General features: G+C 43.0%; 2 protein-coding genes and 1 long non-coding RNA gene across 5 annotated transcripts in view; 2 read left to right on the forward strand and 1 right to left on the reverse strand.

Annotated features, from left to right (window-relative positions):
- The window catches only part of cltca (clathrin, heavy chain a (Hc)), a 36,355-nt gene extending 22,821 nt beyond the window's left edge, over positions 1-13,534 (forward strand). Inside the window, exons 13-34 of one of the 3 annotated variants that reach the window (XM_080840858.1) lie at positions 112-292; positions 563-726; positions 2,821-2,946; positions 3,193-3,335; positions 3,755-3,989; positions 4,194-4,316; positions 4,471-4,616; positions 4,803-4,986; positions 5,157-5,349; positions 5,512-5,669; positions 5,783-5,947; positions 6,060-6,167; positions 6,797-6,964; positions 7,235-7,384; positions 7,482-7,613; positions 7,756-7,866; positions 8,044-8,214; positions 8,567-8,788; positions 9,057-9,077; positions 11,221-11,265; positions 12,281-12,356; positions 12,771-13,534. In XM_080840858.1, the coding sequence (XP_080696984.1) occupies positions 112-292; positions 563-726; positions 2,821-2,946; positions 3,193-3,335; positions 3,755-3,989; positions 4,194-4,316; positions 4,471-4,616; positions 4,803-4,986; positions 5,157-5,349; positions 5,512-5,669; positions 5,783-5,947; positions 6,060-6,167; positions 6,797-6,964; positions 7,235-7,384; positions 7,482-7,613; positions 7,756-7,866; positions 8,044-8,214; positions 8,567-8,788; positions 9,057-9,077; positions 11,221-11,265; positions 12,281-12,356; positions 12,771-12,910 (3,162 nt within the window). In that variant the 3' untranslated portion in view covers positions 12,911-13,534. The remainder of the gene's footprint in view (positions 1-111; positions 293-562; positions 727-2,820; positions 2,947-3,192; positions 3,336-3,754; positions 3,990-4,193; positions 4,317-4,470; positions 4,617-4,802; positions 4,987-5,156; positions 5,350-5,511; positions 5,670-5,782; positions 5,948-6,059; positions 6,168-6,796; positions 6,965-7,234; positions 7,385-7,481; positions 7,614-7,755; positions 7,867-8,043; positions 8,215-8,566; positions 8,789-9,056; positions 9,078-11,220; positions 11,266-12,280; positions 12,357-12,770) is intronic. The other 2 variants (XM_080840859.1, XM_080840860.1) reach the window with 2 other exon arrangements.
- Positions 13,535-14,816: 1,282 nt separating this feature from the next.
- ptrh2 (peptidyl-tRNA hydrolase 2) lies at positions 14,817-16,283 on the reverse strand. The gene is made up of 2 exons (XM_080840883.1): positions 16,198-16,283; positions 14,817-15,402 (listed from the first exon to the last, which is right to left on the reverse strand). The coding sequence occupies exon 2, from the start codon at positions 15,398-15,400 to the stop codon at positions 14,879-14,881; it is 522 nt and encodes a 173-aa protein (XP_080697009.1). The 5' UTR covers positions 15,401-15,402; positions 16,198-16,283; the 3' UTR covers positions 14,817-14,878.
- Positions 16,284-18,888: 2,605 nt separating this feature from the next.
- Positions 18,889-25,358, forward strand: LOC308375392. Its single transcript, XR_013968893.1, has 3 exons — positions 18,889-19,128; positions 24,122-24,283; positions 25,214-25,358. It is a non-coding gene; the product is annotated as an uncharacterized lncRNA (long non-coding RNA).
- Positions 25,359-27,400: the final 2,042 nt, after the last annotated feature.

A 27,400-nucleotide genomic window follows, 5' to 3' on the forward strand; every position in this document is an offset into this window, starting at 1 on the left:
CTATAAAGCCTTAACTAATACATTTCCCCCAACTAGAAGTGCAGGCATGCACTGCTACCTCAAGAGTAGTCTCATTGGTGTGTGTGTGTGTGTGTGTGTTTTCTGCTTTAGTGGCTGGTGAACTACTTCGGCTCCCTGTCGGTGGAGGACTCTCTGGAGTGCTTGAGGGCCATGCTGTCTGCAAACATTCGCCAGAACCTGCAGATCTGCGTGCAGGTTGCCTCCAAGTACCACGAGCAGCTCTCCACCCAGAGCCTCACTGAGCTCTTCGAGTCCTTCAAGAGCTTCGAGGGTAGGAGCTTAAACATGCTGCTTATTTCTGTCAACATTTTTATTGATGCCTATTTCAACCTTGACCGTCATTACAAGTATGACAAATGCTAAGAGAGTGCAGTTTGCTGTTATTTGAAAGTCGTTAGACATATTCAACTGAATGAGACGTTCATGGTCATTTTTGTCTTAAATGAGGTTAACTTGCAGTTGAATGTCTGAACTAAAAAGGAAGATGCCTATTTAAGCAGTACACAGCATCTGTCGTCACTCGGCTAATATTGTGTCGCAGGTCTCTTCTATTTCCTGGGGTCCATTGTGAACTTCAGTCAGGACCCTGAAGTGCACTTCAAATACATCCAGGCCGCATGCAAGACCGGACAGATCAAAGAGGTCGAGCGCATCTGCAGGGAGAGCAACTGCTACGACCCAGAGCGTGTCAAGAACTTCCTCAAGGTACTGGAAATGAGATGAAACTTGGCTCACCATAGCACTATGCATCTGTAATAAGGAATTAAGTGACTAAGTTCTTTCTTACTCTTCCTCCTTCACACTTGCATTAAAAATTGTTGGTGGTTTTCAGTCCTCGTCTATTGGTCATATATGTGTACTATGAGAATGTAGTTCAGTTGTTGGGGACCAGTTACTCTCTTAGTCTTTATTTTTTATGTATATACATATTCATTGTTGCAACGATTTGTTTTGATATGGATACTCAAAAGCCAGGGAGGCTTTGCATGTTCTATCTTTTTTCCCCTGTACACTACATAGGCAGGTCCTTGAAAGTTAAAGGTGAAACTGTGGTTGTGCGTGTGGGATTGGTCTTTTTTCTTTGCTTTGACAAACCAAAGTACCCCTGTAGTGCGGTGTCCTCTTTCTAATTCATAGTAGACGTTCACAGTGCCTCAACTTTTGTCCTGATGGCAGTTATTATCTTTTGTGCTTTTCCCTGTGTCTTTGGAATGGGCAGGACCTGAATCAGGTAAATCTCTCCCAAGTACAGGACTCCCACTTCCGCCTCCCTTTTTCTGTCTTCCTTTCTGCCTTCCTTTCTTTCTTTCTTTCTTTCTTTTTTCCCTCCTTGTTTTCTTTGGTCATCCCACCCTGCAACACCAGTTTTGGGAGAATTATTTTTATTTTATTTTATATTATTATTTTGTATACTGTGTACAAAGACAGTAGCTCCTCCCTTGGCTGCCGGCCATTTTCTCAGTGCTGGAGCCGTGCCTCGGGGAGGTGAACAAGGCTGTCGGTAGACCAGTGGCCAGCGCGTACACTTGTGCCAGTGTGGTGGTGCTTTTTGTGTTTGGCTGTGGTTAGTCAATGGAGACCCTGCCCCCTCCCCCCTTTTCTCTCTGAAGAAATGGAAGTCAGAGATCGAGAGGTTACCCCTGGCGACCAGGCTCATGGTCCTGCTTTTTCAGAATCGAAGCCACTATTGCGCTTGGTCCATTCAACATGTCAGGGGTTTGGCTGTTTTCTTTCTCTTTTTTTAAACAGTAGGGGACTAAGAAGCACCAAAGCCAGTTGGCTCTATCATCTCTGCGAAACTAAGTGACTGGGTGACTCCGTTCAAGGCCAGCCTGGAACAAACAAAAAAACTGCTTTTATTACTTAGACTTTGAGGTCTTTTTTTAATGAACCAAATTCTGAAACATGACCCAGAGCCTGTTTGCGTGTTCCGAACCTTTCCCAACCCCCTTTTAATTGCCTAGTTTGTTTCTGTTTGGTGTGTTGGCGTAGACACTGATAGCCTGGAAAACCTCCCAGGTTTTTCAATCAGATTTTGTTTCCCAGGCAATATAACCACTTTATTTTCACTGTGTAGCTGAGGCAGACCCAGACATGTCCGGATTAACACCACGAGCGTTGCGTCTGCATTGAGTGTGCTGAGTCCACACAGTTTTCCCAGGCCATGCAAGGTGCACCGTAGACTCAGTAAGGGTGTGTGACAGTGATGGGAAGCAGCCAGCAGGGGGTGCTGTCAGTCTCTGATAGCCTTAGAACACTTTGTCATTGAGTATGTGTGGCGTTGCATATGAGCAGAAAGGGCAACAGTGAGCTCTGGACCCGTCCTCTAACCTCTCGAAATGTGACCCATTCCATTTACTGTAGTTGAGATTTTTAATTTCTCTCAGTATCATTGTTGTTTTTTCCTTGGTATGGTCTCGTTAGGAATCACTTCCGCGGGGCCGGCGTAAATAGAAAATGATACCTCAATTTCATTTTCAGTGATTCTGATATCATGATTTTTGTAACCTTTTACTCTTACACGTATGGTCTCTGCTAGATTACAGTCCAGTCTGCCTGCTTGTTAGGTATTAGGAATTATTTTGTCAATGATTCGGTCACTGGTCAGGAAAAAAAAAGAAAAATATCCCTTCCCTGTGCATAACACTACAAGATTGTGTCGTCATATGAAAAGTGAAAAGTGTTTTGGAAGTCAAGGCAGGTTGGACTGTAGTTTCTGTGGAGATGCAATCTGTTGCTGCTGTTGCGTTGGTCTTCCTGTGATGTTGACACCCTGTCCTTCCTGTCTTCGATGGATAGGAAGCCAAGCTGACAGACCAGCTGCCGCTCATCATTGTGTGCGACCGTTTCGACTTTGTGCACGACCTGGTCCTCTACTTGTATCGCAACAACCTGCAGAAGTACATTGAGATCTACGTACAGAAGGTGGGTGAATAAAGTTGACCATGGTTATAGACTGGTGCCTGAATTGACTCATACCAGTGGAAGTATTTCCTTAAAGAACAGCTTGTTATGCAGTATGGTAAAATTAAATTCTTTGGCAGCTGAAAATGCTAATGTAATATGTGTGTGTGTGTGTGTGTGTGTGTGTGTGTGTTTATAAATGTATATAAATGAATTGGCCAATGGTGTAGATTTACAAAACCTGTATGTTCACACATGGTGATGTAGGTGAACCCGAGCCGTCTGCCAGTGGTGATCGGTGGCCTTCTGGACGTGGACTGCTCTGAGGACGTCATCAAGAACCTGATTCTGGTGGTCCGGGGCCAGTTCTCAACTGACGAGCTGGTGGCAGAAGTTGAGAAGAGGAACAGGTACACCTCCGAACTAAATCATGCTGTGGTCTGTTTGGTGGTATTTTACTGTGAAAGGTTCAGTCTGCAATTGTAATCCAATACACTTAGTTGTTTGTACACAGTCCTGACTCTGTGAATGGAAACAAATGAACCATAATCTATTCTTGCCAATTAACACGTTGCTTCAGAAGCACAGAAGGGAGGGGTGTAATTTGATTGGATGTTCAGTTAAAATACTTTTTGCCAGAATTGCAGACGACATTTTTGTCCAAACAGCTTTTATGATTTAAAAAGGAAAAATAACTGCTAATGCATAGAAATGGGAGGTGGGTGACATTTCATGTGAAGATTTTTAGGTAAACAATAGGAAAACTGTCCAGTGAGGATTATCTAATGTACTGTCTTCTCACTCACTGGTAACATGTTGCGCTCGATAGGCTGAAGCTCCTCTTGCCCTGGCTGGAGGCTCGTATCCATGAAGGCTGCGAGGAGCCGGCGACACACAATGCCCTCGCCAAGATCTACATCGACAGCAACAACAACCCCGAGCGCTTCCTGCGGGAGAACCCCTACTACGACAGCCGCGTGGTGGGCAAGTACTGCGAGAAGAGGGACCCCCACCTGGCCTGTGTCGCCTACGAGAGGGGACAGTGTGACCAGGAGCTCATCAACGTTAGTGCCACTTTTCATTAGCAGTTTTGTTCTGACACTGACACAGAAAAACAATGTAATATGTCTGATATGACATAATATGGTAACCGTAGTAACAGACTTTCTCTCTCTGCCATAGTGCCTCATAGTCTTAATTCACTTGCACAAACTGTCAGCTGGTTTACTCATGCCTTATGAGTGTTTGCGTGTTGTTTTGTCTCGCAGGTCTGCAATGAGAACTCGCTCTTCAAGAGTCTGTCTCGCTACCTGGTCCGCCGGAAGGACCCGGAGCTGTGGGCCAGCGTTCTGCTGGAGACCAACCCATTCAGGAGGCCCCTCATTGACCAGGTCTGTGCAACCCCTCACATATTTAGACAGTAAAGAAGGAGACGGTTCAGGGTAACTCTGCCTTATACATCTCTGTCCTCCTCTTGATGCATTGGTCCTTTAGTTGCCTTATGTTACTGATGTTCTGTACCCTGGTTTCTTTCTCCTTTTGTAGGTGGTGCAGACTGCTCTGTCTGAGACCCAGGACCCCGAGGAGGTGTCCGTCACAGTCAAGGCCTTCATGACTGCTGACCTGCCTAACGAACTCATTGAACTCCTGGAGAAGATTGTGCTGGACAACTCTGTCTTCAGTGAACACAGGTAGATTATTAGCCAATAGCCATTTTGGTTCCCACGATTTTCCATGATTTTTTTGAATGACACTTTTTTTTTAAATACCTCAACAAATGCTAATTATAATACAGGACTACTGGGGGGTAATGTGTGATTCAGATGTTTGTGTGTGTGTGTTGCACATAAATGTTTTCTGTTTTTTTTCCTCCTCAGGAACCTCCAGAACCTGCTTATACTAACGGCTATCAAAGCAGACCGCACTCGCGTCATGGAGTACATCAACCGCCTTGACAACTACGACGCCCCTGACATTGCCAACATCGCCATCAGCAACGAGCTCTTTGAGGAAGCCTTCGCCATATTCAAGAAGTTTGATGTCAACACCTCTGCCGTGCAGGTACATTCAGATCACAACGCTGTGTGCAAGGCCATGAGTGACTATTACCGACAAGCTTGTTATTTTGAGTTTGGTTTTGTATTCGAAGCTTTCTTAAATACTGAAAAGCGGTTGTTTTACCAAAGCAGGATTTTTCTCGTGTTCAGTAAGTTGACCCTCTTGGCCCTCAGGTCCTTATTGAGCATATCGGTAACCTGGACCGGGCGTACGAGTTTGCCGAGCGCTGCAACGAGCCGGCTGTGTGGAGCCAGCTGGCCAAAGCCCAGCTGCAGAAGGGCCTGGTGAAGGAGGCCATCGACTCCTACATAAAGGCAGACGACCCCTCCGCCTACATGGAGGTGGTGCAGGCCGCAGATAAGAGCGGTAAGTGAGGGTCACTGGTCCCTATGAAAGGTTGTCAAAATAGATAGCTACCTATATCTGTCCCAGTTTGAAGCACCTATTAGTGTCGGTAGACTGCAGTATTGTTAGTAAAAGTGGTTTACTTGTAATTTCTAATTTGGTACTGTTTGAACTGTTGTTTAGGTAACTGGGAGGACCTGGTGAAGTTCTTGCAGATGGCCCGTAAGAAGGCCCGCGAGTCCTACGTGGAGACGGAGCTCATCTTTGCCCTGGCCAAGACCAACCGGTTGGCTGAGCTGGAAGAGTTCATCAACGGACCAAACAATGCCCACATCCAGCAGGTGCAACTCGACATGCAGCTCAATTGCTGTTGCACTATTTTTAGTTGCAGCTTTTCTGAATAGTCATTTCAGTAGAAGATGAGTCATTTGTTATGTCGCTGTCTGTGCTCTAGGTCGGCGACCGTTGTTATGACGAGAAAATGTACGACGCTGCCAAGCTTCTGTACAACAATGTGTCCAACTTTGGGCGTCTGGCCTCCACCCTGGTGCACCTCGGGGAGTACCAGGCAGCTGTGGACGGAGCACGCAAGGCCAACAGCACACGCACATGGAAGGAGGTGATTAGGGCTGACCCCCACCTGCACATTCCTTGATTGAGATTGGAAATGAGTTGATGTTTCTGAAATGGAGCTTTGTTCTTATTTTAACCCTGTGCTGGTTGTCTGTTAGGTGTGCTTTGCCTGTGTGGATGGGAAGGAGTTCCGGTTGGCCCAGATGTGTGGTCTCCACATTGTGGTCCATGCTGATGAGTTGGAGGAGCTGATCAACTATTATCAGGTACAGTGCTGCTCCCTACCTTTAACATATACGATATATATTCAATACATTTGTTTATGTATCCTGATCTACAGTATGTCATCATCATGTAGTATGAATATTATAATGTCATACTGTATGTGTCCTGCTCTCAGTAGTATCATTAAGTAATATAATAAATGGCAATTATTGCTGGTTAATACTCTTCCACTTTATCTGTATTATTAAAGGAGTTTGTGATTTGGTTTGGATTTTGCCAAAAGTTGTTGAGCTCAACACCCAATCAAATTAAACCCCTCACTCCCATGCTCCTGATGCACTGTGTTGATTGGCTGGGATCGTTTATGGCTCCGTCCCAGCGTTTAATCTCAGACCCTGCTCTACCTTTCGAAAGCCCACAACTGAAAAACTTTTTGTGACGTTATTATGCTAGTCCCCAGCACTTTTTTCAGTATGCCCATCCTGGTGAATGAGCTCTCCACTAAAACCCTTCCTAGTGCCAGCCAAGATTTTATTGCCTTGATGTTTAGAGCTGCGGCCTGCTGGGGCCTAACCACAGCCCTGTGCATTGTGATTGAGTATTGAAGCGGTTTCCAGAACTAACCCCAGCGTGTGTGTGTGTGTGTGTGTGTGTGTGTGTGTGTGTTTAGGACCGCGGTTACTTTGAGGAGTTGATCACCATGTTGGAGTCGGCACTGGGCCTAGAGCGTGCCCACATGGGCATGTTTACAGAGCTGGCCATCCTCTACTCCAAGTTCAAGCCACAGAAGATGAGGGAGCACCTGGAGCTCTTCTGGTCCAGAGTCAACATTCCAAAGGTAGAGGAAACCAAAACGTCATTATGCCACCGTGGTTACAGCCGGAACGGGGCATTCAGAAATGTAACAATGCCAAACCATGGCTTTAAGTCCTGGAAGAGATGTCGTCAGAGACTGAGAACTTCCATATTCCAACCTTTTTAAGTGTGATTTACTTAAATGTGTATTCATATAAAAAAATGACCGATGATGAAAATACCTAATTGACAAGCACACAACTGTGTTTTGTAAGGTTAAAGCTAAATGGAGACTTCCCATCTTCCTCGTTAGGTTTTGAGGGCTGCAGAGCAGGCCCACCTTTGGGCAGAGTTGGTCTTCCTGTACGACAAGTACGAGGAGTACGACAACGCCATCCTCACCATGATGAGCCACCCCACAGACGCCTGGAAGGAGGGCCAGTTCAAAGACATCATTACCAAGGTAACAGGCCCGTTCTCTGTGACATCACAATACATGCTGTCTCAGGTGATAGTGTGGCGAGTACTAGTGCGTAATCAACATCACATTTTTGTCTTAGGTGGCCAATGTTGAGCTTTACTACAAAGCTGTCCAGTTCTACTTGGAATTCAAGCCGTTGTTACTGAATGACCTGCTCATCGTGCTGTCCCCGAGACTGGACCACTCCCGAGCGGTCAACTTCTTCACCAAGGTGAGCAATGTCATCATTCTGTTAATCCACAATGTAGTTTTTTTTTTTTTCCAACACCAGATGCCACATTACTCTTGAAGTAAATATGAAGTGATGAAATGTCAGTCAGAATACTCAGAGCCCTGCCCCTCTCTTTTTACAGGTGAAGCAGCTGCCTCTGGTTAAGCCATACCTGAGGTCAGTACAGAACCACAATAACAAATCTGTCAACGAAGCAGTCAACAACCTCTTCATCACTGAGGAAGACTTCCAGGTAATACATGTGTGTGTGTGTGTGTGTGTGTGTGTGTGTGTGTTTGTTATAATGGGTCCATGATTGCTTACGTCTGTAAATTTTGCCATAAAATAGGTAATTGTTCCAGCTTTCAGATATGCAGCTGCTCTGCTCCTAAATGACCCCTTACATGTTGTTGTCCATCCCTGCCCCCAGGCCCTGAGGACGTCCATAGACGCCTATGACAACTTTGACAACATCACCCTGGCCCAGCGGTTGGAGAAGCACGAGCTAATCGAGTTCAGGAGAATCGCTGCCTACCTCTTCAAGGGCAACAACCGCTGGAAACAGAGTGTAGAGCTCTGCAAGAAAGACAAACTGTACAAGGTGCGGGGACTTTCTTCATTTAACTTGGGTGTACCAGAAAGACAAACTGTGCACGGTGTGGGGACTTTCTTCATTTAACTTAGGTGTACCAGAGGAGGATATACCAGTGACACAACCTTGTAGTCATCTGTGTTGAAAATTGTATTATATTAATTAGTTGTTCAACTTTACTGTGTTCTCATAAGTCAGTATCGTTGCTGTTAGTTTCGTTAAGTCCTAAACTTGTGAAGCTGTCCAAAGATCAGCCACCTGTAACATAATGCAGTACAGCTCAGGAAGCCTCAGCCACTGGTTTAAGGTCGTTTGATCATGATCCCTGATACTTGTGTCGCTGTGTCTTCCCTCCCTGCAGGATGCGATGCAGTACGCGTCCGAGTCCAAGGACACGGAGCTTGCCGAGGAGCTGCTGGCGTGGTTCCTGGAGGAGGAGAAGAGGGAGTGCTTTGCCTCCTGCCTCTTCACTTGCTACGACCTGCTGCGGCCCGACGTGGTGCTGGAGACGGCCTGGAGGCACAACATCATGGACTTCTCCATGCCCTACTTCATCCAGGTCATGAGGGAGTACCTCTCCAAGGTATGGAACTCTGTCCTCTAGCATGACCTTGCAGGGAAATATTCATCCTTAAAGGGTTTAGCCTAAAGGGTGCTGCTTTCAAATTTTATGCAGTAAGATTATATATACAGGGTAGAAATAATATAGTTTTTTTTTTTAAGACGGACTAGCTGCATTTTTTCCCTCTTTTTTTGGGGGGGGGGGGGTGGTCTTATGACTGTCAGCAGACTTATTGGGTGTACCAGTTAAAAGTACATTTCTAAGCATCACTTCTAAAATTCCCTTTCAGATCGATTTCGTTAAGGAAAAGGTGAACACTGCAACCTCTGTTTTGTCTTGCTTTTTTTGTTTGATTTTAATTAGTGTATTGATTTCCGCAATCTGCATGGATTTTGATTTGTATGCATATTTCAATGTCACACTACAACTTCTAGCTGAAACTGCCAGTATTTTCTCCTAAACCTGACTTGGACTCGACCAGAATGAGAGCCATGCTCTCTGGTGCACCTGTAGAACAGTGTTTCTCAACTGGTGGGTCGCGGAATCATTCTGAATGGGTTGCAGAATGTTTGCTGCTTCATAACTTTAATGACTGGCACAAAATATATGAACAGAAACTTCTATTTTGAAATGGGAAAAGCTGAGCCTTTGCAGTTCTCATGCCCTAATCCCAAGGGGAAAAGGTACCTGTCGGAAAGTGACTCAAAGTTCTGCTTGAGCGGCATATGCGTATGAGAGCGTCAAGTGCCTGCTGGACTAGAGCCATCATGTGAGCGGGGAAAGCTTCGATTAACTAGCTGTCTACAGGGATGACACTGGTGGGCTAGTTGAATCTTTGTTAGTATGTATTATTCTGTTGGAAAGGTTAGGCCGCTATGTTGCTGGGTAATGCATTTTCTTGTCATTTGTGGTTAGCATGTGAGCGTGATTCAAACTTCTTGTTATATTCTTCATCAACAAAATGTCTAAATTGGGCAAAAGGTGAACAAATTTGGCCTCCAGATAACTCGTCAATGCAGGGAGAAACATCAGTTTACATTTTATGTTTGTCAAGGTTTGGATTCTATAAAAGTGATCTTAATGACCTTGAGAGAACTTTGGGTCCCAAGGCCAGACCAGTTGAGAGGCACTGCTATATAACACTTGTGAGGCACCAGAACCAATAGGAGGAGTTATGGCAGACGTTCCTCCGCACTGGAGCTCTGCTTCCCTCTCAGTTCAGCAGTTTTATTTCTCATTAGCCATTGACTTCTCTGAGCTACAAATGCATTATATGCATTGGAGATGTGTTGGATAGGAAGTGTATTTTACCCATCAGCAGACACATAGAATAGCACAGGGAAGTTTCACTAAGTACGCTGTTAACTGGATACCTCTTGTCAAACTAAATGCCATTAAATATGGATGAAATTGGGCTTAAAATAAATAAATGCAATTTCTCACTGATGCTCATTCTGTGATTGCCCCAGTGGCAGACTGCATGTATCCATGGAATGAGATGCCGCTAGAAGGACGTGCTGATGTGGAGAATACAATTCTCCCTGTATGCAGAGACATTCCTTTTTTGTAACTCTGTTTAATAGTATTAAGAGTGAGTTACCCACAGAAGAAGTGATGCTCACTGAAAAGTGAAAGTACTCAGAAAACTCAAATATATGGATGTTGATACTGAATGTCATACTGAAACCACTGCACAAATAGTGTGTGTGTGTGTGTTGCTGTGTGTCTATGTCTGTGAGAGGGTGTTTATAAATGCACAACATGGAAATGGAATTTGGTGTGAAGGAACAGCTAACAACATAACTGCACCTTGATGACCGTGTGGCTTGGCATTTGAACACGCATGTTGTTCCACTTGCCCCCTCCCCTCCCATGCCAGCATCTCTTGCACTGAGAGGCCTGGAGCTGTGGCAGCTGCTTTGGGGCTGTTGTTTGGGAAGCCCAGACTGGCTGGAGTACCACCCCCACCCCCCTTCGCCCCTGGTTCACTGCACCCCTGTGCTCAAGCTTTCTCACCCTACTCTCTTCCAGTCTTCATACTGATGTTTCATCTCTCTCTTTCTTTCTTTCTTTCTTTCTTTCTTTCTTTCTTTCTTTCTTTCTTTCTCTCTCACTTTTTCTTTCTTTATTTCTTTCTTTCTTTCTTTCTTTCTCTCTCACTCACTTTTTCTTTCTTTATTTCTCTCTCTTTATCTTTCTTTCTCTCACACTCTTTTTTTACTTTCTCTCGCTCCCCTATTAATCCCTCTTTTTTTCTACTTTCTTTCTCTTGCTCTCTCTCTTCTGGATGTTAACACAACACTAAGCATGTCTTGAAGTGAGGTGTAATTGGTTGGGAAAGTCCCCCAGATTGAAATGGGAAATGATAGGAAGGCATGAATAGGCATCCACGCATTTCCTTTAACATGACTAACTCCTTGATTCACGTAGTGAACTGAACCCACTTTCTGCAGATAAATGTGGATTTGGAGTGCAAGACAGGGGAGGACGAAATGCAGGTGAAAAACAGCAGTAAAGATCAACATTTTCTAACAAATTGAGGTGATTTACAAACTTGAAGGACTAGCTTGGAAAAAATATATAGATTTGTTGCAGTTCTTATTTCTAGAAATTGATTGCCCGAGGCATTTTGGGTTTCCAAACATCGCTGAGAATTGATCATTTTTTTTCTTTTTTTCTGAGCTATCCCTTTGAAGTATTGTCAAAATGCTTAACACGTGTCCGTTACACAGCTTTGCTTCCACATTTCAATTCACCTGCAATTTACTGTGAATTTCAGTCTCCATCCAGAGATCATGGCAACAATGACTCTGGACGTGTGCAGGCATAGAAGACCTCACAATAAAGTCCACTGTGACCTTCAAATGAGCTGTGCAGTGCATATCTTTGCTCCGAGCATTCAGATGACCTTCAATTCTTTATCTTGCTAACAAAATGATGAGCAACAACAACAAAAATGGTGACTGTGTGTTGGGATCCCAGACAATGGTCTTTCTATGGCTCTGTGCATTATGTGACTTCGTACAGTCCTGCAATAGGTTGCCATGGAAACAGAAATGAGCACTTCATTCCTATGTCTGCAACCTGCAGTGGCAAAAGCACCAGTCCAACTGCCTCAAATGTTCAAAAGTCCAACCCCGTCCAACTGTTCAGAGACCACTGGATTAAGAAGAACTATTTGTGCAGAACTGACATTTTCTGCAATTGGAACTGCAATTTACCTTTTTTTAAGGTGCACAAGGCTCAAATGGGCTTTTTTTTGTTCTCTCTATGAAGGCACCAAAAAATTTCTTTTTCTGGCTATCTCTGTAATGATGCATCATGGGTCAAAATCAGTGTGAAATAATTCACATCACACCTCACTCGATGCTTGTTTTTGTCCCACCAATCAAATTACAGGTTTAAATTCGCCCAGCAAACAGGAGCAACCGCGACCTTGCTTGCGTGGTGACTGATATAGTGTGTCATCTGGGAAGGTGGTAGTTAAGTAGTTTCTTTCTCTGCACTTCTTAGGTGGACAAGCTGGAGACTTCTGAATCGCTCAGGAAAGAGGAGGAGCAGGCCACTGAAACACAACCAATTGTTTATGGTGAGTCTCCATACCAGTTACAACAGATCCCCCATGAAAGGGGTGTTTCCCGGCAGGTTTTCTCCAATTGACACTGGAGATTGATGGTATGCTTCAGGTGCGGTAGAGATGTCTTTAGTAGGATGGGAAAATATTCATATTAACTTGTCCATAATAACCTGATACTACAATTTACACAAGTGTTTTAGATGTCATCAATCCAAACTCTTGGTTCTACAACTTTCTAAGGACGTACATTTTTTGGGAAGATTCATATTTCCCCCTTTTCAGAACAATGTATCTGTTTGTTAAAAGTATTTTTTTTAAATGGGGCTTTATTTTCAGCACTATATGTATTTCTATACTTGAATGTAAAGCTTGTTTGAATTGAAGTTTTCCCGGTTTCTGACGCTGTCTGTTTGTGACGTGTTAAAGGCACACCTCAGCTGATGCTGACCGCAGGACCCACCAGCGTGCCCGTCCCCCCTCAGCAGGCATACGGCTATGGGTACACGGGAGCGCCGGCCGGCTACGCCCAACCCCCTCCGGCCGGTGGCTTCGGCTATGGCATGTAAGGACTGGACGTCCGGACCCGCTCCGCCCCTCCATCCCTCCCTCCTGCGCTCGCTGGCGTCCCCAGCTCGGAGCAGTCCATCCACCTCTCCTCCAGTTCTCCAAACTGCCCTCTGTCATCTTTTTTTCATTCAAGACGACAAGCAAGCAAATGTTTTCCCTTCCCCTTTCTTTCTCCTTTTTTTATATGAAAGATTTTTTGGCTCTTATTATTTTCCTTTTACACTTTTATGAAGGACTTCACTTTATTTCTGTTTAGGAAGAGAGAAATTTGGATCACGGGGATTATTTTTTCACATTCCATCAATCTAACTAGTTTTAATTTTGTTTGTCTATTTTATTTTTAAAGGGGAATCATTTATGTCAAAGTGGAGGACTTGTGGTGGGGAAATGAAGCCCTCCTTAATAAGGTCTTTTGTGAAGCATCAGAATTGCACTTGGCATTGAGAAGAAACTAATGTAGAATCTGTTCATTCTAGTGTGTGTGTGTGTGTCTGTGTGCGTGCGTGTGTGTATGTGTGTGAGAGCAGCTTGTTCTATCTGTCTTTAAAATGCATTCAAATATTGTATATTCAGAGAAAAAATGGGAAAAATACATTGTTCCAAAATACAGTATTTGAACACAAGACTGCCACTTCATGACAACACTACAAAATATTACTGTACAACATGGGGGTTGTGTAGTTTTTCGGATGAGACCTATTGAGTTGGCCTACAGACATATTGAATTCTGGCAAGTTCTACCCTTCCCTGGCCTATGCAGGTTAAATAGTGTGCAAGTCATGAGTGTATTTTTGTTTATTCTGTGTGCTACAGATGACTTTCCCTTGTGCAGTAAGTAACCAGTGCTCTTGTGTGGGACCATTCCATTTGAAGAGGAATAATACACACAAAAAAGAAAAAAGAATGCTATTCTTCAGATCTGTGTGTTTGACTAACCTCCCCCTATCCTTGTGCTACAGTCTGTGTATGCTGGATATCGTGGTGTTCTAGGTCATTGTTCATGACTGTACAGAAAGAATATAAAACCTACTAACCTTGATGTCCTGCTATTTTTTTTCGACTTTTCAATTTATCCTGATCTTACCATTTGGTATAAATTACTTTATTTAAAAGAAGGCACCTAACTCCTGTACAGTTACCCATTTAATGCATAGAATTTACAGTGCACATGGTGGGTTAGCAAATTATCTTGATGACTACCAATGGCTTTGGCACTCTCCCCACAAAAAGACTTCTAGTTTGGTAAGCGCTTTGTTTTCAAACCTGTTTATGTGCTTATACCATATACATGCTGCTCCTCTGAGAAACCACTGTCATCTTTCTGATCATACCTAATTAGTAAGCTCCCCCCCCCCTCTCGGGACGGTTGTCCTGGATATGATCTAGACTCGACCAAATAACGTATACATATGGAGTAATCCAGATGGGTTCTAATGCGTAGATTACTGTTGTGTGGAAAATACAGTATAACCGTTGTCTGTGTTGTGTTTGGATGTAAAGTTGGCCCTTGCCATGACACTATGAGCACAAATGAAGAGCAGACTCACACAGGGAATGTTTGAATAACCCTCTACTGTATGGTTCAGTCAAGGGGAACCTTGCTGTTTATTGTTATTCTATTTGACTGTCAGATAATGCCTATGTATGTGTGGGAGGACGTTGATTATTTTTCTTTTTCCTAAATAAATAAAAAAGAAATCCAGCTCTGATTAAAGGATGACATATATATAATGATAGAATTGTGAAAAAAAATAGATGCCTGATTAACCCAGTAGTCCCCTCTCTGTATATACACTTACACATGCAAAAATAAAAAAAAATCCTCATACATTCAATGATTGAACAGGTGAAACTAATTGCTTCTTAAAATAAATGGTCAAACAATGGAAACATTTGTGTCGTGTGAAAACCTTTAATAACCCCAGGGAGCACTTGTTTTAATTCCTAGACAACAAACTAAAGTGTATTCAATACAGTTTCAAATGCCCTGTAACTTTGTCTATTACATCACCAGGCCCGGGGCCCACTCCAAGAACTGTTCGAGAACCCGGTGCTATTTGGGTTCTGCCTGCATCCTGAATTAAACTGACAAGAAGTCCGAGGCTTTTAGCCTTTCGCCACAGTTCCAACAGGCTCTCCTCGTCCTCGGTCTTGACCACTACTTTTGGCTGTCCGTAATACTCCCACTGTTTGAGAAGATCCGGATCTCTTCGCTTTAGTTGTTTATAGGCGCTCACTGCCGCATGAGAACACTGAGCAGCTACTTTTCCTTTACCCATGCTTAGGTCCTTTCGCACCACCAAAATCAACTTAAGCTCCTCACTGGTTCCCATGGAGGACGTTTCACTTTCATCTCCAGCACCGTCTGTCCGTACGCCTCTGCCCCCGAGGGGTTTTCCAAACCGGCCTTTGAGATACCATCCGAGTAAGAGTCCACAGCCAACACCTGCTAACATACCCATGGCCAACGGGCCACTCAACGAATCCATACCTGAAATAGAAATATGACATTTAAAATCCACTTGATAACTCTAGACTTCCTCAGTTCTGCATCGTGGATTCCCGCCCAGAGCCAGAAGATGACAATTACCTTGTAACCTGCCGTCACACACTGTTTTTAAAGACTTCCGTATCAAATTCACAATTATCGTTGACCCCGTGATGTTATACAGATATTGTTTCCAATCTGTGCTGCAATGTTGTTCCCAGATTAAATCGTTAAACTCCAGATGAAAACAGGACTTGTTTAACGTTAACAACATCAACGTAGCAACGTTAGGTCCAGCCACCAAGCTACGGCAGTGAACTAGCTAATGGATGCGGAAAAGTGGCAGAAATGACTGAGTCACATCTGCAGATATTGCATAGGATGTTTATTTCACATTTGTTCACGAAGCAACAGAGTCACAATTTTCACAGAGCATTAAGACAGAAGTTAAGCGTTAGTCAATAATCGATTTCCTTGAAGATGAAGTATAAATAAAGCCCACGTCCTCCTCCAAGCAGCAAGCCAGACAACACACTGCCATCTGCAGAATTTAATTTATTTGACAATATTAACATAACTTTAAAGTTCACCGGTTGTCCTACTGGATAAACGGACACAAGTTCTGTAACGAGGTTACCTCGACACTCAAAAGTTAGCTAGCTAGCAGTGGTAGTATACACGTGTTGACGAATATATTGGCTAATACATAACTCAGTTACATGACGTTAGGATGTTACGTATCATAAGTGATTTAACATTCAGACAAAGAAGGGCGAGACAAAAACATTCAAGTCTTACCACCGTCGAAAAATAAGAAATGTCCCTGTAGTGTTCACCGCATTTGTCACAGGTTTTAACGTCACGTCGGTCTCCCTCAAAAAATGTCTCAGCCTGATGACGTTGAACTTAGTTTCTTTAGCGAGAGCCAGAATGTTACATTGCTACATTGTTAGTGTAACCGTGTCTTACGTAGTCCCCTACTTGTATTTTAATTTAACTGAAAACACTTCTACTTGATGTATGTTGTTCAAAATTGTTAAAGGCTGCTGTTAAAAATAGATTTCATAATACATTATGTAAGGCATATAAGACCTCCCCTGTATGGCTAGACAAATGATTACATTAAATAACACATCTGTTGTACCTTCAGCCATAAAAAGTAGTGGACTAGTAGCCCATTATATTAGCCCACTTCTTGGCATGTCAACATAATCAGAGTGGTAGAAGAGGACTGGCTTCCATTTTGCAGTCACTGAATAATGCTTTCAGCAACAAATAGGTCAAATTAATATGAGATATTAACAAAGTTATTAAGAAATATTAACAAGGCCTTACAAAGTTGCCCTTACGCATGTAGGCCTAGGTCATGTGATGTGAGACTGGTCATGTAGCTATGAAGCAGCTTGTTCTACAGGGTTGCCTTCCCTGCTTTTTCAGTGTATCTTGTATCTTCATCAAGTTGACGGTGGCCTATAGCCTAGACCAGGGGTCCCCAAACCTTTTCCTGTGGCCAGATGCCTCTGCCCTGCTCTTTGGGAGGTACAGAGTATGTCAGTAACAGGAAATAGTAGTCTACTCTGGACAAAAACAGTCTACCTTGAAGATTAGATCACCTTTAATGACATATTTCAATGGGAGGTAACTCGAATAAAAGCACTCCAACCATTATCAAGGTTTGATAGCGTGAGAAGCATTCTGAAAAAGTAGGGGAAAGCAAATTGTGCAGATTGAGCACTACATATATTAAATGTAAATCGGGAAAACAGTTTCAAATCTGCAATGAGAATTGATGGGAAAATACAAATTAAGCTTAACCAGGCCTGGATCTAGACTGCTCAGATTCGGGTGTGTGGGGGCAATTCGAAATTTGGGGCGGGCACCATTTCACACAGTGGACTATACTACAATGTAGAGCTGTGTCCGTAGTTTGATTGTACACCTGACATGGCTATTACACATTACCACTCTACACACAGGTGTACTTAAAATTATGGAAAAAGGCATTTGCACATGAGGAATAGGCTTAGATTGTAATAGAGAAGTTGAGCCTTACAATACTAACTTTTGGGGGTTGAATAATTTTGTAAATGTTTATATTTTCATTTCAAATGATATGTTTGCAGTATTTTTAAACTCAACATTATGTTCCCAAAACCCTCCATCTAAACAGAAAATACTTTTTCACCCACTCATGAATGAATTCTCATCCACGTTTAGTGTCTTGCATGCACATGTTTGCAAATTACCCACACATTTTCTATCCTGTTTTAGATTTTGGACTGCAGACATCCAAAAGCTAATATGCTTTTGATGTACTCCATGGTTCAGTTTGAATCATTGTCCTGTAGAAAATGTCTTGAAGGCTTCTGTTTTTGACTGACTTCATGAAATTGCATCCTGAATGTACTGATATTTAGTGGAATACATTAATCCCTTTATTCAAACAATGTTTCATGAGCCACTGCCTGCTAGAAAAATTAATAGATTACTAAAATAGTCACCCACAAGTTGTTGCCCACAGTTGTCATGGGGTTTTGTTCATCAAATGCTGCCTTTTTCTTTGTCCAAGCAAGACATGGTGATTATGGCTGCCAAACAACCCAATTTGAACTGAATCTGTTCACATCACTTATTTCCAAAAAGGACTCTGGTTCATCTAGATTTTGCTTTGCAGGCCTACTGAGGCCCTGGTCAAGGCCTACAAATATGTATATATTAACGATGAGTTTGATCATGCTAGAAAATTGGGGGTGTTTGGGGACCAGCCAAGGCCCACAGAGTTGACCACAATACACCATTTTAACTTGACGGTGGCTGACACCTTCGAGTCAGACTATTAGGTATATAGCCAGCTTGGCATTTGTGGACCACTGTGCATCTACAAAGAACATTACCTCAAATTATTGTGTGGTTGTGGATGTGGTTGAGTAAATTAAAACGTAGCCTAATCCACGTAAACTGACGAATTTACTGCTAATTGACCGGACTGTAAACTAATGGTCTATTCTGAAAAATGAAAGACAAAACAACCCAAGCTCAAGAGCACACAAACTACTACGTTACTTGACGCGTTATTAAAGTTATTTTCAGATCGTGTCTTGAAAGCAGGGAATACCAAGGGAAATCAGTTATTTGGCTAGCTATATTGTGTTTTCAATTGACGGTGCATAGCTTTATCTAAGCTATTATCTGAGGAGATTTTTGAAGAATTGGGGGCGTGCACGGAACTGAGATTGACAGAACAGAAGAGAGCGCTCCAAAGTAGGGATTTCAAACTCAGTGACCTCAGTCCAACAAACCGAACGCTCAAAGGGGCGGGATTTCTATTCCAAAACAATATATATAGTCTACTCACCTTTGATATTCTAGAATTATGGGCTCATGTTAGGATACAGACTTCTCTAGAAAATTATGTTGAGTATGTGATAAATGTTTTGGGATACGTACGCTACTTGATTTAATGATATCATTTAATTGGCTATTTTTCTGTCTTCAGCAGAGAATGGGTATAGCTCACTATTTTTGCCACTTGTACCCGCCCCCTTTCCATGTTGCGCACTTTCCTTGCTCGTACCCCTCGCACCGAGTTCGATGCAAAGGATTTTAGTTTGCTCTATTTAGCTGCTTGAGACACCTGCAGAATCTCTTTGCATTCATCAGAACCCAGCCTTTGGTCTTGAGGCACATGTTTCTTTGCAACTGTTTTGCTTGGTGGTTTACACAGCAAAGGTAAGGTGTCTACAGAGTAAGTGCGCTGTGCATTCATGTTAGTGGAATCTATGTCATTGCAACACGAAATGGTGTTGCTTTAGGCTATTATTTCTAGGAGAAATGTGGTCAACAGTAATGTTCCAATGCAACGGTGCAGTACAGTATTTATCTCGCTTGAGCTTGCGTTGTAGGCGTTCTATATTCATCAAAAAATGGCAAGACATTGTATTACATTACATACATTTCCACGCAGCAAGGATAGTATTTAGCAATTCTAAGTACTTTTATTACTTTAATTTTGTCTATGTATCCAGTGTACCTCGTGGTTCAGGGTTGTTTATGACAGAGTTGCTGTTGCGCAATAGTTCCTGGACTCACCAACCCCTGCTCTAACTGATTTAAAATTCAGTCTTCATCGTGACACAAACAAATGCCAGTGGAGGCCACAGAAAATGTACCCTTTCCCTGACGATTTGTGTCTGTGAATGCTCTATTAAGAGTAAGACATTTTGGTAATTGTCAAAATTAACCACTAAATTGTGTCACGTAGTGGGGCAGGTAGACAATGTTCAGACCAACAAGTAAAGTTAATTAGCCTAAGATCAAAATCATGTTTTGGAACTTATAATCCTTGGTGCTTTTATTTTTTTGAAAAATATACTCTATTCATAGAAGAGAAATAGCCAGGACATCTCTTGCTTTTTAAAGGGACACACAAAGAAGTTTTTCCCCCTCTCCAATTTCTCCCTGTTACATAAATGTTCCCTGTCTGTGACCCCCATCTTGAAATTATTCAACTGTAGGATTATGCAGCAGGCTACCATGCTTACCTCCCACATGTCAGTGCTTTTTAGTGTTTTCATGCCTTATCATCATGGAAACTAAAGATAAAACATTACAAATGTTTAGTTACTGCTTTGATTGAGTTATAGTTTTTTGACCAAAATGGGTATTCAGTTTCATGCAGTGGCTATAAAGACACATAATGGTCACCATAACTCTCACTAATGTGTGTGCAGTGCTTACTGTTCACGCGCATGGACAGCTTCAGAAAGGATCTACCTCATTTTTTTTTATTTGTCTATTCAAACCCCTCCATGTGATTAATGATGATCCAAGCTCATTCTTGCTTCGTCTGAATGTGTCCCATTTTTCCCCTGTATGAATAATATACCTTCAGCCTTTTCATCAGGAAGGCCGCCCCCTAGGGGCCCCCGGCCCTATCTTTAGCCGTCATATATGGGGCATCATAGCATGCTGTCCCGTTTGATGAGCATCCAGGAGGAGGCGGCTGCTCCTGCTACTGTCCTGCCTCTCCCGTGTCAGCCTGGCAGTCAGTAACCAGAGCTCGCAATGAACTCCCATGGATCTTTTAGCTTTATCCTCCGGGCCAGATGATGTGTTGGAGATAAGAAACCGAACTCCAGAGCTCTCTCGCTCTCTCTTTCTCGTGTGTGGGGTGCTGGTGTTTGATTTGAGGGGGTGGGGTGCGAGGTTGTTATCGTTAACGAAAACTAATAAAAAACTAAAACTAGGTGTGATTTATTTTTTTCGTTAACTGAAACAAAAATAAAAACGAGGGTTTATAAAAAAAAAAAACGATAACTAACTGGAACTCTATTGTGTCTTTACAGAACTGACTTAAATAAAATAGAATTATAGAGAAAATGGGACTCATTCTCGAATGCAGTTGAGACAAATTTAAAAAGGAATTTCTTCTGAACTCCACTTCCGGTAGATTTAAGAAAACATTTGGCATTCATGAAAGTTTTCTCATCTGGAATTTGTTCTGAACTTCAGAAGTCTTTCAGAATGCGAAATAGCAGTCGTAAATCGTCCGGAGTTTTCTCAAATGCCATCTTGTGGTTTTTTGAGGAATTGCATTTAAGAAAACTCTCCGTGTTAGAAGTGTTAAGGGCTGAATTTGTGAGAAATCGTTGGTGAATGCGTTCACATCAACTCTATAAACATCCTTGGATTAAAATAATTATCATGATAATAAACACGAGAATATTTGTATCATTAACAATTATGTTTCACATTTATAGTCATGATTCTAAGAGGCATTGTGATGTCCGAAAATAAAAAAAGGTCTACACGAACACTACAAATGTAAGTGAATAAATAAATAACCACTAAACTTAATCGCGTTGCTATAGTGGAATAGAATGGACACATCTACATCCTGCAACAGTACCTCCACCTCTGCGCCGGTGAAGTTAGATCTGCGTTTACTCGAACGGTGCTCGCGTTCCGCTTTGACATGACTCGTTTACGAGTTGCTTTCGTGTAGATTCAGTCGATTCCGACTGCACACGTCACTACGGTTGCGTGCCCTTATAAGGAGCAGGCGGGGCGTGTATGTGCAAATCCAGGTGCACGAGAACACACTTTCAATTTAATAAAAATCTTCTGGGGGATCACAGCTCAGAACACTTCTGCTGCATAGGTACACATTTTCAAGCGTTCATAGATTTGGCAGAGGTCTTTTTTTAAAGATGTTTTTCCGAAGTCCGTAAGAAACATTTCAGAAGAAACTTCAGAAAATGTTCGAGAATGAGGCCCAATGTCTTTAGTTTTTGTCTTTGTCAATGTATTCATAGATGTCAATTTATTTCATACATATTCGAAGTCTATCTTCCTCTGTCCCACTTTTAGTACGCGCCCCTCGCCTGGAATCATGGCGGAGTCCTATTTGGGATAACAGTGACGTGCAGTGAGGTTTGTGGCTGGTGAGGCACCAAATTTACAAATATATAAACCCAATAGAGTAGAGTATCTTAAATCCTACCAGCATCCAATAGAGTATCTTAAATCCTAATTCATATAAGCATTATTTTACACACACATAGGTGAGGTACATACAGTGCGCAGCTGCCAGCTTGTGATGAACTCGTGTTAAAGAAGCATTATGCAACAATTGTTCTTTAGGATTAGGTTTAGGATAAGCAGTTTTACCTTAATATAACAGCTTGAAAAAAATTGGGGCACTACGATGACTTTTAATATGGAGATTCGCCACCGTGCCATTGCCATACCAGGGTCCATAGGCATATTACTGCTAAATGTAGGAATTCCTGAAGCTGCCCGGCTTTAACTGTCTGCCGAACTAGTAATTAGCTTATTTGCCTTCTTTCTTTGTCTTGTGTTGCACTTGCTTGATGTTTGACTGTGGTAGGGCAGTTGTTGACTAACTAGTTTGCCATAATGTCAAAGTCAGCACATTTCAAGATATTTCGTTAGTTTAAGCCGCTAGCATATCGTAAGCGATTAGCAATTGATCCGGAATGCTACTTTAATGTGTAAATATGCACTCGTAAATATGAACTCTTTTATACGAAGTTGCACAGGCACTCTGAGGGTTTCTACCTTTTCCATTATAATTTTAAGAGTTAATTTGAGGAGACTATAACATCAGCTAGATATCATTTCATGCAAATTGAACTCTTCCATTTAAAATGTTTAAGTTAATGTCCTTAGCCAGCGTAGCAAACTAGATTACCATTGCAACCAGGAAACACAAACGTTAGCTGCAATTTAAGTTTAATTTATAAAAATCAGCTCACCAATAAAAAGCAGTCTTGGGTTCAAAGTGATCGAAAAATAAACTAGCAAATCCGCTTTAAAAACGAATTTAAACTGAAAACAAAAAGTAAAAACGAAATACAAATAAAAACTAGTGAAAAATGCAAAACTATAACAACCTTGGTGGGGTGGGGGGGGATTAGGCCCAAGTGTCGGACACTGTCCTAATAAGCAGATGGCGAGGTGCGTGTACATGCTTTACATGACACTCAGAGAGGGAATAGAGGCAGGTCTGATAGACACGAGGGATTGGACTCGACAGTGTTCTGGAACTGTTGTCATGGTGACCATCTAGGATAACCATCTTGGGCCTAGTTTCCCGAACGCTAAAAAGGACTTGAAATCGGTCGTAAGAGGGATCCTTGCAGAGCGGTTTCCCGATGCCGCACTTACGGCTATGATGAGTCTACGATGTCGCCAAAATCCACGTAGGCCGTTAAGGTACGTCGTTATCGGGAAACGAGGCCTTGGTCAGCATAAAGTAGGCCTATACAGGCCACGCAGCCAGATGCTGTATCGTTTGCTGTGTTCTGTTCCAAAACTAAATGTTTGTTGTTTTAGCAGGTTTGTGAGTTACTAGGCTGAAAGTGTTAGGTCTCCTTTCTATTAGTTCTGTCTGCCATGCACAAGTACAGAAGAACTTTCTGGAATTCTGTGCTTTGTGGATCACTTGTAGGGACACATATTGTGGACACATGCTTTTATGAGTAACTATTCATATTAAAAGCAGTGATCATCTACGTGTTTAAACACAGTAAACACAACCAGAGAAGTGTGAGCTATTTTAACAATAATTAAAAAGCAAATAGCGACTATGCAAGCACTCCCTCTCCTCACTATTTATTTCACCCACCGTAGATAAGCTGTGATTCTGTAGTATTTCACCTTCTCCAAGTTGTTTAATCCTTCTTTATTAGGCGTTGAGGAGAAAGAATGGTAGTAGATATATTTCCCATCAACAGGTGATATAACTTAAACATTAACTTTAAGCACGCCCTGTGTTTATGATGGCTAAAGGCTTCCAGGCCGTGTGGAGGCGGCCTTTCCTGAGATCTTGGCAGGCTCGGTCGTGACAGGAGGCAAGAGGGTCGTGGAGGGTCACGCACTGGTGCGATTAGGTTACCAGTCATCTGTGCATCTCAACAGAGCCTCAGGGACTGCAGGGAGAACAGGGCATTTGCCTGTAATAGAGGGAATAGGGAGGAAGGGAGGGAGGGAAGGTGGAATGGAAGGTGGGAGGGAGGGAGGGAAGGAGGGAAGCTTCCAGCAGGGTGTGAGAGATAGTGATGAATGTGGTGACTGGAAGGAAATAAAAGGACACTCTCTCATAGGTGTGTCTGCTACTCTCTCTCTCTCTCTCTCTCTCTCTCTCTCTTTCTTCTCTCTGCCCTTTCCTCCTTTCCTGACTCTCTCTTTTCAACATTAGGGTAGCCGGCATTAGACTCTCAGTCCTCTCACCTCCCTCGTCTGATCCTGAAACTACCTAATGACATGGCCGCCAACAGAGCAGACAGCACTCTCCCACAGCGTCGTCGTCATGGAGCCAAGAAGCAGCACAACGGGAAGTCCGCTGACATCGTTCTTTAAGGTATGTCGATGTCTGGTAGGCCTACACCTTCTAGTTCTTTTTCTCTCTCCCCATGAGGAATCTGGGGCAAAAATCCCTCCTGCACACACCCTCCAATTATCCCAAAGCTAGTTGTCAGTGATTGTGTGGGCAGTGGATTTTGACTGTCAGGTAGGTTTAAAATCAGCGGTTTGACTTTTGGCAGACGGCGATAGAGACCTGAAACTATTGAGTTTTGGCTGTGCTCCCCTGTACAGTGCTCTCATGTGCACACAACACTGGCACATTATCTACCCACGCCCTCATTAGGATGTGACACTCTTGGGCATGGAACATTTAAAGCCGTCATTATAATATGTGCATTTCACGGTAGATTTAGTAGTTCTCATCATGCACATTGCATTGTAATATGTGCATTTCACAGTAGATTTAGTAGTTCTTATCATGCGTCATGCATTGTAACATTGTAATATGTGCATTTCACTGTAGATTTAGTAGTTCTAATCATGCGTCATGCATTGTTATATGTGCATTTCACTGTAGATTTAGTAGTTCTTATCATGCGTCATGCATTGTTATATGTGCATTTCACTGTAGATTTAGTAGTTCTTATCATGTGTCATGCATTTTAATATGTGCATTTCACTGTAGATTAAGTAGTTCTTATCATGCGTCATGCATTTTAATATGTGCATTTCACTGTAGATTAAGTAAGTCTTATCATGCGTCATGCATTGTTTTGTGCATGTATCGGTCTATCTGTGGTCCTATGGTGATGCTGGTATGGGTGTAGAATACACTGCTCCTCTTTGCCATTGCTTGGCCCTGTGCTTGTCTATGCATGTTTTTGCATCTCCACTGCTCTGCATGTCTTGTTTGCATACATACCCTTGCCCCTTACTGTCTCTCATTCTCTGATGAAAGCCTGTGCTTTTTTCTGTGGGTCTGTAGACTGTGTGGTGCCCAGAGAGCTGAGGCGGCGTGTCCAGGAGGAGTGCCTGCGTTGGCGCTGTGGAGGAGGAGGAGGAGGAGGAGCCCCCGTTTCATCCTGAACTCCTTCCTCCCGGGGGCCCTCATCACCCTCAAGCGCCGGACAGTGGAGGTGAGCCTGAGTGAGTGTGTTCTTCTCCTTTCACTTTAGATCAGGAAGGGGTTTCACATACACACACACACACACACACACACACACACACACACAGAGAGAGAGAGGGAGAAAGAGAGGGCGAGCGAGCGGGAGAGAGAGAGGGAGAGAGTGGGAGAGAGAGGGAGGGAGAGAGAGAGAGAGAGAGAGAGTAAAATATGTGGACGCCTCTTTTGCTAAACAAACAGGTTAATGCAAACAAGCAAACAAATAAATGGTAATAGTCCATAAATTGTTTGATGGAATTCGACCAACACAGACAGGTCGCAGACCACAGACGGGTAAAGACAAGACAAGTCCTTCTGGTCCACCCACCCCCCATTGTGGCTGACATTTCAGAAGCAACACGTCTAGCCTTGGCATTCATGGGGAAAAAACCATGACCCTGGCACTCCTGTGAGCTGAATGTGTGGCACGCAGTGCGAGTCTACACAGAGAACGACACAGCAGACACAGCCTTGTGAATCAGACTTGCACAGAAGCCATCACAAACACCCCTGTCTTGGCACCCTTTCCTGGTACTTTTTCATGTGTTTAGGCTTTTGATTTGAACATATTTAGACTGGAAGGTTTTCAGATTGAAAATATTAACACTTTTTTTACTGTGGAAAAAAGGTCTTGTGCTTGGGTTAGGAATATGATTGAGTCTTTGGCTCACACAGAGCCACCGACATACACATGTCCAAAATGAAAACGAAGTGTGAGTGGTTTGACGTGTTTCGAAGTGTTCTCAAAATGACTAAACGGCAAAGTTATCTCAGTCCAACCTCGCTATCTGATTCACTTTGCCCGTTATTAGCCTCTGTTGACACAAATGTCTCACGCAAACAGATCATCTGCAGCTCTTTAGCCTATCGTGGTTTTATGAGGGGGAACAGCATGTTTGTTTTTGTTTTAGAAATCACCAGCGGATGTGGTGAGCCTCCAACATTGCTATGTACAGAACGTATGCGTAGAAGTGTGTGGTGTCTTTGTGTGTGTGGGTGTGTGTGTGTGGGTGTGTGGGTGTGTGGGTGTGTGTGTGTGTGTGTGTGTGTGTGTGTGTGTGTGTGTGTGTGTGTGTGTGTGTGTGTGTGTGAGTGAGTGTCTGAAGGGTCCTCTTGTCTACGCAGAGGCCACAGAACGGTGATAGCTCTTGCTGATATGAGGAACTCCATGTACCCGTCACATTATGTGCTCTCACAGCTACACACGTGGCTTAATACGTCTGACTGCTTCTTTTCAAGTCTGCTATGAGTGGAGTGACTTCCCCCCTTAAATCTTTGATGCTTGGTTTGATCTCTTTCCTTTTTTTATCATCAAGGAGATGAATGGCTGGAATTACTGTTCTGACATTTAGATAAAATGTCCTGATATCTAGGTCCTGTAAATCTGTATGCACTGCACGCACATGGGTGGATTTTTTTCTGACATGGATCTATTGTTCATTGTCTCATGCTTGGGCCGACCCGCGCTCTTTGGAAGTCCGTCAAACCATCTGCTAAAGACCATGGAGAGTGTGAAGGAGGGGGGAAAGCCTTTAATGTGGTTATTTGGGATCAAAGGCTTAGCTAACTTCTCTTCAGATGGACACTTTAACAGTGTGCGGTTAGCATGGTAAAATCCCCCAATGCTTTGTGTCTTATCTATGTTTTTATCTTCCTTTTCTTCTTTCTTTCTTGCTTTCTTTCTGGATCTTTCCATTTCCTCTTCATGCCAGGTTATGGTAGTGGAGGCTTTCTGCAATGTTCCTTCTCCCTTTGGTCCTCCTCTCCGTTCTCTACTCCATCTAACGCACATTAGCAGGTCAGGGGAGATTTCAAAAGACACTTTCTGCAGATGTAGATCACATTTTCTCAACCAGGGGGTCATTCTGTAGGGGGTCACAAGACTCTCTGTTATAGGTTCTCATTGCCCATTGCCCCAGAAATACAGAATTGGGGTTGCCAGGGCAGCCTGTAGGTGAACTTCACAAAACGCATTGCAATATTTGGACAACAGTGACCTCTATTGTCAAA

This window comes from Sprattus sprattus (assembly GCF_963457725.1).
Source record: "Sprattus sprattus genome assembly, chromosome: 1".
NCBI lineage: Eukaryota > Metazoa > Chordata > Actinopteri > Clupeiformes > Clupeidae > Sprattus > Sprattus sprattus.

What these genes read in the sequence shown, in the direction of transcription:
- ptrh2 (XM_080840883.1), bottom strand. Translation starts at nt 15,400, where the DNA reads ATGGATTCGTTGAGTGGCCCGTTGGCCATGGGTATGTTAGCAGGTGTT.